General features: G+C 41.6%; 1 protein-coding gene across 1 annotated transcript; it reads left to right on the top strand.

Moving 5' to 3' along the window:
* The first annotated feature begins 444 nt into the window (after nt 1-444).
* On the top strand, nt 445-2,388 carry olig2 (oligodendrocyte lineage transcription factor 2). The gene is made up of 2 exons (XM_046404326.1): nt 445-549; nt 980-2,388. The coding sequence occupies exon 2, from the start codon at nt 1,002-1,004 to the stop codon at nt 1,818-1,820; it is 819 nt and encodes a 272-aa protein (XP_046260282.1). The 5' UTR covers nt 445-549; nt 980-1,001; the 3' UTR covers nt 1,821-2,388.
* The last annotated feature ends 12,723 nt before the right edge of the window (nt 2,389-15,111 follow it).

Genomic DNA, 15,111 nt, shown 5'->3' on the forward strand with positions numbered 1-15,111 from the left:
ACATAAAAATTGGCATTTCTATTTTTTTTTTTTTTTTTAAAAACGTTATTTAGTTACAGATTAAGAACTACAGGAATTAATTATTATTTAGTCATGAATACATTTCTTTTTCTTATTTATTGTGGAGCCTGAATATTAAAGAGAAGTCACATATGAAAAGGCAGAATATACTGCTTATTGTCTGTTATTATAATAAAATCCCTCCACACGCGGGCCAGCATTTTCACAAGAAGGGGCCATATGTAGGAGGGAGTGTGTCTGATTTCACTTAATGCTGTGTGTTGCTAATTACATCAGGCTGGAGGACCCTCTGTCACCCTCCTCCCCTCCACCCCCCGCCTCCTCCTTGGATGGAGCTTATTGGTTGCAGGGGAGGCAGCCGGGACAGAAACTGCGTTGTCCTGGTGACCCGGCCTCTGTGCGCTTCAGCCCGCTATAAAACCCCGCGGTCGCACGCAGGCGTGCCAAATGGGCTGTCAGATGCGATTTGGAGTAACAAGTGGATTTTACGTGTAGGCTTTCTCACCATCGCGCTTGGAAACGCTCTTGGTACGTGTTTAACTTTTCGCATTTAGGCATCCTGCTAGACATTCAGTGTAATCTTACGCAGATTGTATGGATATTCTTCTTTTTTCATTTTTACTGAACCAGAGGCAAGTAGGAATACAGTGCAGAAAAGATAACCCTGATTTCTTTCTCCAGTAGGTATAGTAGAAAGATGAAAAGGTCGAGCAAAGGTGGAAAAAATTATACTTTTAAGTTGTGTTTAGCCTAACTCTTCACGTTTTGCACCATTCTGGGTAAAGAGTTAATCCCAAACCAAACTGACTGAGGCCCACTTTTAACTCTTAACTGCAGTCATGCTGACCCCCCCACCTCCAAGAGTGAATGTTGTTTTTTGTGGTCGTATATGTAGATATTTGAAGGTGATATAACTTATAAACTTAAGTTTCCTCCCTCTCTCTCTCTCTCTCCTCAGAGCACTGTGCTGGATCAGGACCATGGACTCAGATACGAGCCGCGTGTCGAGCAGACCGTCATCTCCCGAGGTGGACGACATCTTCCTGTCCACCCTGAAGAAGTCCGTGCACGGCTTCTCCGGCGCTGTGTCCTCCACACAGAGCGACTCTCCGTCGGATATTCCCAGCCTGCGCGGTCTCTCCTCCGCCGACGAGGAGTCGCTCGCCCTCCGACTGGCCAAGAAAGACCGTAAACTCCTGTCAGAGACCGAGCTGCAGTCGATCCGCCTCAAGATCAACAGCCGCGAGAGGAAAAGGATGCACGACCTCAACGTGGCCATGGACGGGCTCCGGGAGGTCATGCCCTACGCGCACGGACCGTCTGTGCGCAAACTCTCCAAAATCGCCACCTTGCTGCTGGCTAGAAACTACATCCTGATGCTGAGCAACTCACTGGAGGAGATGAAGCGGCTGGTCAGCGAAATCTACGGCAGCAGCGGACACCACGGTGGCTTCCACCCGTCAGCCTGTGGGACTATGACACACGCGGGCCCTGTGCCGGGACACCCGGCGGCTTCCCACGCCTCACACCCAGCGGTCCACCACCCACTCCTCCCACCGGCAGCCGTCTCCACTGCCTCCCTGTCCGCGCCAGGGATCGCCGCCGTCACATCGGTCAGACCCCATCACGGACTCCTCAAAGCGCCCGCTACCGGCGCAGGGCCGCTGGGCAGCAGTTTCCAGCACTGGGGCGTCGGCACCGGGATGCCTTGTCCGTGCAGCATGTGCCAAGTCCCGCCTCCGCATGTGTCCAGCATGAGCACCGTCACCATGCCGAGGCTGACCAGCGACTCCAAGTGACTCCACACTCGGTGGAGACGAACTTTTGGGGCAGTCACAGACTCTCTCTCGTTATTACGCTTTTTATTTATCTCTGTTGCTGAATCCGTTGCGTCGACGGAGCTAGTGAAGACCAATGCATTGATTTTCCTCATTGGGACTTTGGGGTTTTGCAACTAACTTAGTGTTTTATGGTTATTAACCTCAATTGTAACAGGTGTTTCTTCACAGAGTTCCCAAAGCACGACAAAACTTGCATCTCACTGGAAATGCTGATGGCCCAGACATCTGTGTGTCTGTACAGCTATTTAAAGATCAAGTTGACTCATTGGTGATTAGTTGCTTTCCCGTTCTGTGGGCCTGTAGGGGGAAGAGGTCCTAAATCACACCACAAATATAGAGTGTAAATATGTAGATGGATAATTCTGTTTAAATAGCGGGAGATATTATATATTATAGTGTCATTAATGTGTGGGGAGCCTCCCCCACCCCGCACATGTTGCACCTGTTTTATTCTATCCGTCTTATTCAATGCTTGTCTCTTTATTTTCTCTCCAGTAGGCTGTAATTCCCTGTCTGACGCGAACAATGACCACTTCTTTATTTTTTTAATAAAAAAAAAAAAAATGAAAATGATATTTATTTACTTATTTTGGACTGGAATTTCAGATGAATCTCTGATTATGTTGGGCTTTGAAATGTAAAATAAAAACCATTAATTGAAAAGGGAAAAGTCTTTGGTGATTTTATTTAATCTTTATGTAGTTTATGGAAGGACCAACATGTCTCTGGTTTAAAGCAGCACTGATCCTCCAACAGGCTTACAGATGACAGGAATACTGAACACCACCTGTACGGAGACATTAAACAAACAAACCTCAGCATTTTGAATGACTGATACCTTCATCATCAAAGTGCTTTTTGCTTACGTCACACTCACTGCAATATTGAGCAACGTGGATATTGAATGCATTTTAGGCTTTGACATGTGAACATTGTAAGCGAGGAGGCTTTCGAAGAAAACTTGAACAAGTGAGCAAACGAGGTGTAGACGGGCCAACTCTCTCCCACCTCCAGGAGAAGAACGGCCTTCATCGGGGTGGGATTTCTAAAGATAAATGAATGAACAGCGTCATTTCAAGATGAGCTGAATGCAATGAAACAAATTTGGGATTTCGAGCCATTTAAAAAAAATGAACTTGATCCTCCTAGAAAATCCTTCTAGCGGTGCCTGTGCAGTGTCGATTCACAATTTAGCCAAAGTAAGTTCAGTAAATCTTAACCGAATTATGAATAAAATCATGATCGTTTACGGGAGGTTATTTAATAAAAAAAGAAAGAACTTTGTTGGAAAATTGCTGTTTTTCTTAAAGTGAATGGATGAAATAAACATGTTTGATTTCATAAAGCCCTCATGCTCGACTCTCCTGCTGGATGATATTCAGATGACAACAAAGTCAGCGTCTGTGATCCGGTTCAGCTGGTTGGGAATCAGCTTCATTTCACACACAAACCCAGCGGTGTCATTTTATAGGCACCTGTTTCATATATCATGCATCGAGATACATATCGGAACATTATACTGAATATCCTAACTTCTATGACAAGAAGGCGACCGCGGAAAGTATATTTTGGAATCGTCAGCTTTGCAAAATATGCCCGCACAACAAACTCTGCTGGCAGAAAGTGACGGGCAAAGGCCGCCACATTTTAGGAAAAGGTAGCAGCTGCATAGCAGATTGTGCATGCTGTTGCAATGTTTTCCAAAGGCTTTTGAAGCTGGAACGATATGAACTAAATCTCTGAATATTCATACACGCATTTGTTTATTCGTCTCATTACTGCAACTGAATTATTCAAAGTCCTTTTGTAGGACGTTTCATAGAGGAAGAGGTCATCCGCTGCATTAATACAAAAATACTGTCTATTTACAGGTCATCTGTAAGACAGCCATTCTTTAGAAACTCACAGAAGGGCAGAACAAAAATCCCGGGAATTCCTCTGCTCTTAAATTTACAGTTTGTATTTTAATTTTCACTGTCATTCACTTCCCGAGTCCATCGGACAGTATTCCCTCTGACTTCTTCTCCTGCAGAGGCAGGCCTTAAGTGACACGCTAAGTAAGCCACCAACCACTAAAAAAAGCACTTTTGAGCTATTGCTGCTGCTTGTTTGCCCATTTGTTGTCAAGGTGGATGTAAATTAAATTAATTAAATAAATGTCAAAATACTGCAGAGTTCTATAGAGACAGGCCAGAAACAAAGGAGAAAAGAAATAGAGTTTTACTTGTTAATTCAGTCAAATTCATGATCATTCATGTCATCCAGGGTTTGTTTTCCCCCAAATGCTGCATTTAGATGAATGGACTTTTTGTGAAATGTGTCAGATTTGATGTTTTGAAAAAGAAAGAAGCAGAACCTTCAAACAGCCTTAAATCCTCTGCAAACTCACACGGATGTTTTCACTCAGGTTGCAGCATGACTCTTCTGAGGTAGACACAACGTGAAAAGGTTTATACTCTAATTCATGAACTCTTCTCAATGACTGCAATAGTCCTGTGGTGTATGAAACATTTATCTTTATCTCACATTTTCCACACTTTGCTGGTATGTAATAAACCAATCCTTTTTGCATCTTCATGTGTGGGTGTGGGTGTTTGCTTCTGTCACACTAATGCAAAGCCTAAAGGTGTCAGTAGTCCCAATTGCAATTAATATGACACTAATATGACACTTTCTTGTCAGATTTTAGCACACTGATTTATGCAGACTGGTTAATGGTGAGCTCACTGGTTACTCATATGTGATAATAACAATAAATAATATAATTACTATGCTATACTATACTGTTCTTTGTCTTTAAATTAATTAATGCAAATTCATCAACTCAGATGCAAAAACTTTGACCGATTAAAGGGCTTCCCCTGGGCAATGTAATTGCTTTTGCAGCTACATTTTTTTTTACTTATTGTCAAAGCTTTGTTATTTATCATCACAATGAGTAAAAACAGCAGGACCTTTTGTCTAATCTCAGCATTCTGCATCCACAGAGAAATTCAGCTGAAGACCTCTGGGTTAGAGAGGTTACTTTGGTAAATTAGTGCAGTCAAGACAAAATTACATGCGCTCAATCATTCACTTTTTCAGCTTGGCATCGTTATTGTCCTCACCGGTTCTAGCAGGACATGACACATCTGACTAAGTTCTGCAGGTGATGAAGTAGAAATTGACAGGGTCTTAAAAAAAGGCTAATACAATGACAAGGTTATCTGTGGACCTTATCACAAAATAACATCTGGAACTTACTGATTGATGATACAGAGTGAGCATTAAAACAAAATAATACGTACAGCTGTTCTGAGAACTAACTAAATAGGCATCAGCTGTAGGACAATTGCTTTTAGAACATTTGCTTTGCCTCAGGTGTCTTTAACCCCAGAGCCGTCCAAGTGCCCTTGGTCTATGCAAAACACAATTAACATAAAGTATTTTATGTCACAAAAACAATTAGAAGCCTGAGTCCACCACAATTCACTTTCTTTAGTCTAAGTTCACACAGTCAACTGGTCGACCTGCTTTCTTTGCACTTTACTATACTTTATGTATGTCAGTTTACTAACAGTTAGGCCTTGTTGGTTTACTTTTTGACTAACCTACACTGCTGTAATGTGCTACTGGATGCTTGAATTTCCCTTGGGATCAATAAAGTATCTGTATCTATCTATCTATCTGTCTGTCTATCTGTCTGTCTGTTATGGGACAGTCTCCCATAGGTGTTAAAGAGGGAGAGATCTGGTGAATGTAAAAACACCAAGTTTTTTTTAATGTAAATGTAAAGTTGGAGACATTTAGGGAGAAAGTTGATAAAATGACATCAGACTTTCATCAGAAAGTTGTTCTTTTATAAACTGGGATAAACATGGTAATAAAGTTCAGGGAAAAACTGACTGAGTAGTGTCTTTTCAGCTCTGTCTGAACACTCCAGCCAATAGCAGCTGGGCTTCACATGCCCGTGACTGGATTTGAATAAATAGCTCTTTATCCACTGTTGGTGGCAGGCTGACTTATCCATTGATGCTGAGAGTTTGAGGTTGATTCTGTGACAGTTTAAATATTCATAACTCTGGACAGAAGGGGAGCATCAGTCTTACACTGTTGTAACTGGATTTAAACCTCCCTGAAAACACTGCACAGATGTACACTCTTTCAGCTCCGCGCATCATGTTGTGTTAGCTGAAAGGATTAAAGATTGGTGGGATGCATCAAAGGTGGCGGAATAACAGAAAGAGAAACTGAGTCTATGATGGAGCAGAGGAGGAATAAGGGAGAGGAGATAAACAAACAGAGAAGCTGTCAGAGACAAAGGCAGGATTTAACACTTACAAGGGAACAGATCTAGCTCTGAGGTGAATATGAGACCTCACAGGTCACTGTTTCCCATGGGACTGATGTTTATTCTAACACAGCCTCATCTGCTCACCCTTATCCTCCATTAAACGCTGTGATGGGCTCTAACAGCCACAAAGAAACACTGACTGTATGGGTTAGACAAGCAACAAGTGTGCTTAGCTGAGTATTAAGATTTTTATGTGCAATGCTGTTAAAGGCATTGTTTAACACTTTCAGAAAGGTGCATATTTCACTTTCCTGCTGAAATTTTGATGAGTAAATCAACCCCTCTTTCTTATTTGTCTGTTGTGATGCTAGGGCAAACAGCAGATTGGCTATTTCTCTGTAACCCTCTGTAAAAGCACAAAAACAAAAACAAAAACAAAAACACTTCAGGCATTTTATTCCTTTAACATAAATGCATAAGATATACGATGGTAATTATTGAACTTCAGAGCTCCTGGTAGGTGTATTAATATATTTTCAGACAGAGCTTTTTCCAGTTTTTGTGCTAGATGGCTGCCGGCTGTCACTTCATTTTAACAGGATAGACATCTAAGTGTGTTATTGATTTTCTCTTCTAAATCAGGCATTAAATCAAAATAGCAAAATCTGTCTGCAGACTCACCAACTGGGGGAGATTATAGCCTGCACTTAACTCACACCAAAACAAAAAGAGACTAGTATAATTATCCTGGCAGCAAAGAGGGAGTCAGGCGATAACAGTTAAGGTGATCTTCTCCATAGAGAGAAGGTCATGAAGATTGGCTGGCTTAACGCATGCAGACCCAGGATATTGCCGTCTGTGCTCCATGTATGACATAAAGTACTTAACTTACATCATGTACAAAATATAACTTAATGTAAAGGGAGTCCTTAAATAGGAACCCTGGCACCCATGTTTACATATTTTGTTGTGTAAATGATTCATGGTTAACAACTGTATTGGAACTGGTCCAGTAGATCTCTTCAACTGGCAGTCATGACTTGGCTGCGATGTAATCCTCTGGGGCAACTTCAACCGGTCAAAGTTACCTTTAAGAAGTCCTAAAAGTCCTTTTTTGCACATGCACATATTGAGACTCTTACCCTAACTGTCTGAGGAGGTGTTGGGTTTAACTAACAGATCAAAAGTTGACTGATCACCAGAGGAAAAAAACATGGCAATTTATAATACTGCAACACAGAATTTTCAGCAAAGCAGACTTGTGAGTGGATGAGAGCCACTTGACTGTACAGCACATTGATGTTGATGTACAAAAGAAACGATTCAAAGATGCATTTTGCTGGAGGAGGGTGGATGCAGGTGGAAATACAAGTGAACTTAATGAATTGGCTAGGGTTAGGGTACTGTGGAACCCTGTATTTTCCAGCACCTAAACTTTGTCCTAGACAGCAGGCCACTCTGAACATGACTGATTCTGGGTGGGTGTCGTGGGTTTTACCATAACAGGTTGGTTGGATCCAGAATAATTTAGAGATCATTGAGGGTAATGGGTCAATCATGAGTTTGCAAACTAAAATCATGCAGACTTGATCAGGTGTGCTGTAAATGGAGTTTGCAGTCGGTAAGTTCCATTAGCAAAATTTCATTAGGTGTGTCCAGTGGCATTTGAGTAAAGGACTATTTTTGTTTTTAATCATTTGTTCGTACCAGCTTCACGTGAGATGAAAATGTGAGGTACAGATAGTTTGTACCATTTATAAATTCATTAGGATATGTCTACAATGCCAACTAACAACTTAACAATACTTGTGCGTGCGTTTGTGTGTCCGTTCAATAATCTATGAACAGCAGCAGATGAACTCCTCGATCGGGTAGATCAATGTGTTTAGTAAAAGCCCAGAGGGACAAAGACAGAAGGGAGTGAGAGAGAGAGTAAAGGAAAGTGAGAGAAACAAAGCGAGAGAGCAGAAGATCCATTGAGTGTGTTTTTTGTGACTGAAGAATCGTCCCCAGTGGCTTTGAAAAGAGGGATAATCCTGTCAAGTAAGCAGACCTTTGGATATTCATGACTGGCCGAGCGGCTCCAGGGACTGAAGGAGGACACAGTCAGGATGGGATTAAACATCAAAGTGAATCTGAGCAGTGCAGGACTGGGACATGAATCAACCAATGCAGAAACACAGAGGTCTCAGAGGGGTGTGCTGGGGGCCAGTGGGGACCAGTTGTCTGTTGGATGGACAGCACTTTGAATGAATCCGGGATGAGGACCTTCTAAAAAGGCCATTCAGGAGTGATATGGTGTGATGTGCGCACCTGCCCCCCAATCTGAGAAACCTATACATACGCAAAAATCAAATTTACAAACAAATTAAGTTCTTATTACTGTTGTCCTTCAGTCTGTTGAGCTGCTGAGTTGTAGTGATACAAAACGTTCAGGTGACCAGGTGACAATCCTGTCTATGCACTTTTTTGTGCTTTGGGTCTGGATCTTGTTTTCCATGCTTTGGAGAACAGCTTTTCCCTTCCAGTTAAGGGGAATTTTAGTTCTACAGCATAACAATATTTTTGAGAAATGTGTGTCAGATGTTTGGGGAAGACCCTCTCCTCTTTAGACCCGACAGCGCCCCCATGCACAAAGCCAAGTCCATAAAGAAATGGTCCGCCCAGTTCGGTGCTGACGAACCCAACTGGACAGCTCAGAAGACCTCACCCCAATCCAACATCTCTGGGGTGAACTGAAACACCAACTGTGAGCCATCCCTTTCCACCCAATGGCAGTGGTAGACCTCACTAATGCTCTTGTGGCTGAGTGGGAGCCAGCCAGTTTCAAAATTTGGTGAAAAGCCTGCAAGTTGAAGCTGAAAGCAGCAGATTAGACGCCATGGTTTTGGATTCACATATGGATGCAATTTAAGGGTAGGCTAGCAAAATACTTTTGGCCTTACAGTGTATGTAGCCTGGAAGGGAAACTTTGAGAGCTTTTATTCATCCAGATTTAGCAGTATATGATTTTGAAAATTCATCTTTCACCACCATACATTTCAAATCTAGTTTGCGGTGATGACAAATTATAATTGATCATTCATTCATCAGCAACACATCTTTCTTTATATTCTTGTTCTTAGTTACTGTGCATAATACTCAGACCTTGCTGTGGACAATTTTCATGGGAACTGTGTTGTTGAAAATTTTCATATCTAAAGATTAAAAGAGACGAATTATTTTAGTTGTTCAATCAAACCCTGGTTGCTGCTGTAGCCTCCATAAATGGGCCACATGTTCTACCAGTTGGGCTACGTGCCAGTGCACCGCCAAATTTGAAATATTTTTAACTTGCACAGGTGCCTCTTCATTACAGATTACATCATGTAAAGTAAATCAGCATCTGTTGACATCCAATTGTGACTTTTTATGAAATCACTCCAAATCAAAAATTATAGCTTTGTGTTCACTCTACATACGCTTCACCTTGAAAAACTGAAAGGCAAAGGATCTGCCTTATTTATGGGGACAAAACACAAATCCTCACATCGTAAATCATTAAATATTACAGTGAAGACTTGTCTCAAGGTTAGGTTTGTAAGAGTAATAATTTTTCGTTTATCCACAGTAGTGGTTACTGATGCACTGGCACAGGGTTGAGGTTAGGGTTAGGTTAAAGTAAGGGTTAGGATTAGGGAACTAATGTTTATTGTTATGGTTAGGTGGTGGTTAAGCCTCCAGTAAATGAATGTAAATCTATGTAATGTACCCAAAAGTGATGGAAACACGACTCTGTGTGTGTGTGTGTATGTGTGTGTGTGTGTGTGTGTGTGTGCGTATGACACCCCATATGGTTTGTTGACCATCTCGTCCCCTGTCCCCTGGCAGTGGCCCAGTCTGCTCTGACTGCTGGCAGCTGGGACGTTTGGACAAAGAAACTCAACATGACAGAATTCAGAGACACTTAAATGCTGTTGGAAAACACACACACACACGCACACACACACACACACACACACACACACACACAGTGTCCTGCAGTTGGCTAGAAAGGTTCGAATTTATAATAAGACCTTTCTGACATATTGTACATTGACAGAAATGGATGCATGGATCTGTACTCGCACTTGAGTCACAGATCAACATTTTAAACACCAGTGAAAAGTATTTGAAAACTAAACGTGAACACAAGATATGATCTGACTACTATTTTCTTTTCTTTCTTCCTTTTTTTTCTTCTTTTAAAACAATGGCACATAGGTGTTTCTGCAATCACTGTAGTCAAAGCTATAGTAAGTAACACTGGAGAAACCAGCAAGAAAAGCTAGATTTTGATTTTCAGATCTCCCTTCAAAGCTAGTTATCTTAAACATATGAACGTGAACTGCCTGACTACACTGGCTGCTTCTTAGCTCCAACTGGGAGCCAACTTTTCAGTCTAATAAGTACACAAATAAATAAAGTTGAAAGCCACAATCACATAAATACAAACAAAGCAGCCACCATCAATGCACCTCAGTGCAGAAATGATACCCAGCACCGCAGTTTATGCAGTTGGTGTGTGTTTTGCGCTGTTGGGTCAGCGGCTAAACTAGAGTCTGTTGCTGCAGCAACTCATTCTAGCTCTTCAAGTGCTGTGAGTGCAGCACATCATTGTCAGCCTTAACTGTATTCAGCTGCCTTATGTCTCTTTCACATGCAGAACACCTAACAATATTATGATCAGTGTAAAAAAAGGAACACAGCTATTGTTAGCAGCCTACTTAGAGCTGTCAAAGATGTTGGTATTGCATCTATAGTTCATTTATTTGCCCTGTGACAGACATAGACATCAGAATTTATTTATTTATTTATTTAGGAAATTGCTACATATCATACCTTGAAGGTGTGGTTAAGTTTTTTCCTTGATCAGGGTTTGGCAAAGATCATGGTTTGGTTTCAAAACCATTACTTCAGTGTTTTGAAGCTTTAGTTGTCATAGTTAACAGAAACCAAAGCTGACTGTCAGCAGGAAGCAGAAGAAAGTCAAATGAAGATCATTTTCTTTATTTACCCATGTGCTAGTGAAAACATTGTCACTGTGAGCATGTTAACATGCTGTTATTAGCATTTCGTTCAAAGAACCGATACACAGACGTACAGCTTCATAAAACCACTAGATACAACATATTTTCTGTCTTTTCATTTTCTACATGTTGTCCAGCCAAAACATATCTTTCTTGAGATTAAGTCAGTCCACTTTGATTGTTCCTGCATCTACAGCAGCCATGCTACCCTGTGATGTTTTAATAACTACAACCTCAATTTGTCAAGTTCCTGAGGCCTGCTATCATGTTGCACTGCAACATATGTCTGCTCTCTGAGCTGTTGCTTCCACTGGGATACCCTGTTCATAAATCAAATTAGCACCACACTCAGAATGGCTGTCATCTGATTTACAAGTAAGCTGGACAAAAGTAAGCCAAAAAAAAGCAAACATCTTTTTTCATTTTAGGTTTGTATTTTATCATTTAAGTAATGCAATTGAAAGTAGTACTTAACAGTCCTCAGTGGGAGGCCAGTCATGAGTTTGGACAACATCTGTGATAAACCTGCTGCAGCTTAATGAGAGAGGAGGCTGAAAAGAAAGGGAGAGTGGTGGGTGCTTCAGTCAGATCTCTCAGGTCTTAGTGGAGATTTTAATGTGCTGAGGGCTGTGAGGAGCAGGAGCACCGTGGGAGGTGGGGAGGTTGGGGGGTGGGGGGTGGGTTGGGAAGGTTGGGTGTGTGTTTTTGTGTGTGTGTGATACAGGGTGTAGGCTGACAGATGTGCCCATCAACGCCTGAAAGAATCATCTTACATCCACTGGATCCATCTGCCAGCCTGGCATGGCACGATTTTTTAAAATAAAAACAACGTCTTTAAACGTTTTCTATTCACTCAACAAGTGGGTAAAAAAAGCTTCACAGCATGAACAGATCACTTTAAACTTTTAAACTCTGTCAGCTCTGCCAGAGGGTGTAAACTAATTGTGCAACTAAGAACAAGTAAAACAACATGTAGGGATCTACTCAAGAACCCAAAGTTTTCAAATATACCAAATATGTCTGGCTGAATTTTGCAAACATGATAACAAAATGCTGCACAACACATCTGGAATTTTCCATTTTAAATCAAGCATCACCTTGTTTCATAGAAATTTTGCAAGAACGAGATAGTTATTATTGTCTCATGGAGTAGTTTATTTGTTTAAAGAACACTTAAGGTTTAAGATGATAAAGAGACAGAAACAGGACATAGTTGAACAATAACCACCTAATGGTGGTCACTAGGTGGATTAGTGGATTGTTCTCAGTCTTGGACAAATCTCATAATTAGTACAAGTTGTCTGCCTTGAGCGAAGTTTTAATTTATCCACTGATCCATTTACCCAAAGTGCAACAAACAGGAGCAGTTAGAGCAGCAGACTTTTACCCCAGCAGCAGCTTCCGTCTCTTCCTGGTGGATCCCTCATCAGCCCCGGTCAGCTGGGAAATGTGATCCCTGCAGCGTGTCCTGGTTCTGCCCCCTGGTGTCCTCTCAGCTGACCGAGCGTGAAACGTGTCCAAAGGGAGGCCTCCAGCGGCGATGCCAACCGGGACATGTGTACCCAAAGGTGGATTAATTTAAAAATGCTGTTATATGTTTGGATTTTAAGGATTACTCATATGCAGAACTACCAAGCCATTTGTGGCTTCTGAAAATGTTAAAATACTGATTTGGACATAGCAAAGTGCCACCTTCATGATTTCCTACAAAGTAATGTCAGTTAATTAAGAATATATAATGTAAAATAAATGATTGCATAAACATTCACCCCCTTCAGGTAAGTATTTAGTAGTTGCACCTTTGGCTGCAATCAAAGTACATTTTACTTTCTGCCTTTACAAGCCTTCCAGGGCCTGCTGCTGAGAATCAAGCCCACGGCATGATGCTGCCACCACCATTCTTCATGGTGGGGATGGTGTGCCTGAGGTCATGCGCACTTTTCTGATGTTGGCCAAGCATGGCATCAAGTTTGATGGCCAAAAAACTCCATTTGGTCACATCAGAACAAAGTGGCTTTCCCCCATAAAGCTTTGACTGGTAAAGAACCCGGGCAACAGTTGTTGTATGTAACGTTTCTCCCATCTCAGCTGCTGAAGCTTTTAACTCAGAGTAGTTATATGTGTCTTTTATTTTCCATAGATGACCTACAAGGCCGTTTTCTCTTACAAATAAGTTTGGCTGCCCTGAAAATTTGTAATGCGTCTGAATGCCTGACTGTTTGTGTTTCGTTCATCTGATTTCTTCTTAGTCATGTTGCTGCTTTAAAGTTGCTGTATGTAATGTAATGTTTACTGATAGACATGATAGTGAAAACTATGAAAAAAACACCTAAAATGAAATAAATCTTTAAAATTAAAAGTTTTGTCAGTGTTTGTAGATATGAAGTCTAATATTTGTCTCTGTTTAAATATTTAAGTTGAGACTACCCAGTGTTTTGCTGGTGGATCACAAACCCCAAGTTTCCACCCTGCAGCCAGTTTTCGTTGTACTCTCTTTATTTGGCACACATTCAGTGTCCGCTCTCCTTTCTCTCACTAAAGTGCTGGACTTTCAGAAGTCTAATTTCGGGGACGTGTATCCTCATCCATCATACTGCTATCAGCTTTCTCTTTAACAGTGACATTGGTCTCGCTGTACCGCCCTCCATACAGATGGGGATAACCCCTGAAAACCCACCCTTGGCCTTGGACCGCTAATAAAACCCAAAGAGAAACATCTAAACCAACCCCCACAACATTTAACTGGGATGCTCCTGGTGTCAATCTCTTGGTGAGAAGAAGAAGGAACTCTGTGTTTGACTTTGGACAAGCATTCCTGTGGAAGTTTAGTGTGTGAATCCATCATTGTCACGCTTAAATAGGATCGGGGGTTTTAAGGATACTTTGTGGGGGACGGGTTAACTAACACTTTCCTATTAGCAGACACCCTGCAAATCCCTGGTGACATTGTTTCAGAAGGGGACATCTGCTGTAACAATAGACAATTGCTGAGTTAGGTTGTATTCGGAGTAATTTTAAATGATGGCAGTGAAAGATTAAATACTTTGTCTGACTGTTGCAAATAAATAAGTGTAAAATTTTAGAAAATGTTCAAGAATGTTTTTAAATGTCATAAGATTTTCAGGCTTTTCCTTTGAAAGGTACAGCACATCTACATCTTGGAGGAATGCAAGAATTATCAGACACAACTAAACAAACCAAAATCTGTGACAGAAAGCGTCAGTGGAGCACTTAGACACATGAAATATGAATGTGGCAAATGTCCATCTGTATTTAAACAACCGTGACCAACTGAGCGTGTGCAGCTATTGAGAGGCAAGCATTTAGGCTCTCTTTCACAAATGGCCCGGGGGCTTAAACCTTACACTCCTCCCACCTTCATTATCCCTGCCACACTATGATCAGCACCAAATGCCGACTATCCCAGGCCAGCGCTCACAAAGCATGCTGGGAAGGACAAAAGCAGACCTTCAGCCGATTGGTTCCACCTTATTAACAGCTTGTAATCTTCTCATGTCTTTGGCCAGGCCTCACAGAGCAGGAGTTAGGGCGAATAGATGAGTGTGTCCGCCGTCCCTGCTTTGATGCAGAGCAGCCTCCTCTGAAAAGTCCTGCTCTGTTATATTTCTATTGTTGCTGCTGCACCTGTTTGCCTGCAGGGACGCATGGAGAAATCAGTCATTGGCAACTGTTAATTTCTCATTAGACTCTCTCTGCACATTGTAAACAGAAAGTAGGTCCTATAGCAGGTGCATGCAACATTCAGATGTCTAAAAGCTTGGAGATAAAAATGACTGGATATGCTGTTTATTTCTGTGGTTTAGTAATTATTGCAATGCAAAATGAATGAATTAGCTGTTTTTCTGTCTGAGAGAGTCTGATGCACAGGTTCACTGGAACGCTGGTTTGAATGGGTAAAATGTCTGTC

This window comes from Scatophagus argus, chromosome 11 (assembly GCF_020382885.2).
Source record: "Scatophagus argus isolate fScaArg1 chromosome 11, fScaArg1.pri, whole genome shotgun sequence".
Taxonomy (NCBI): Eukaryota; Metazoa; Chordata; class Actinopteri; family Scatophagidae; genus Scatophagus; species Scatophagus argus.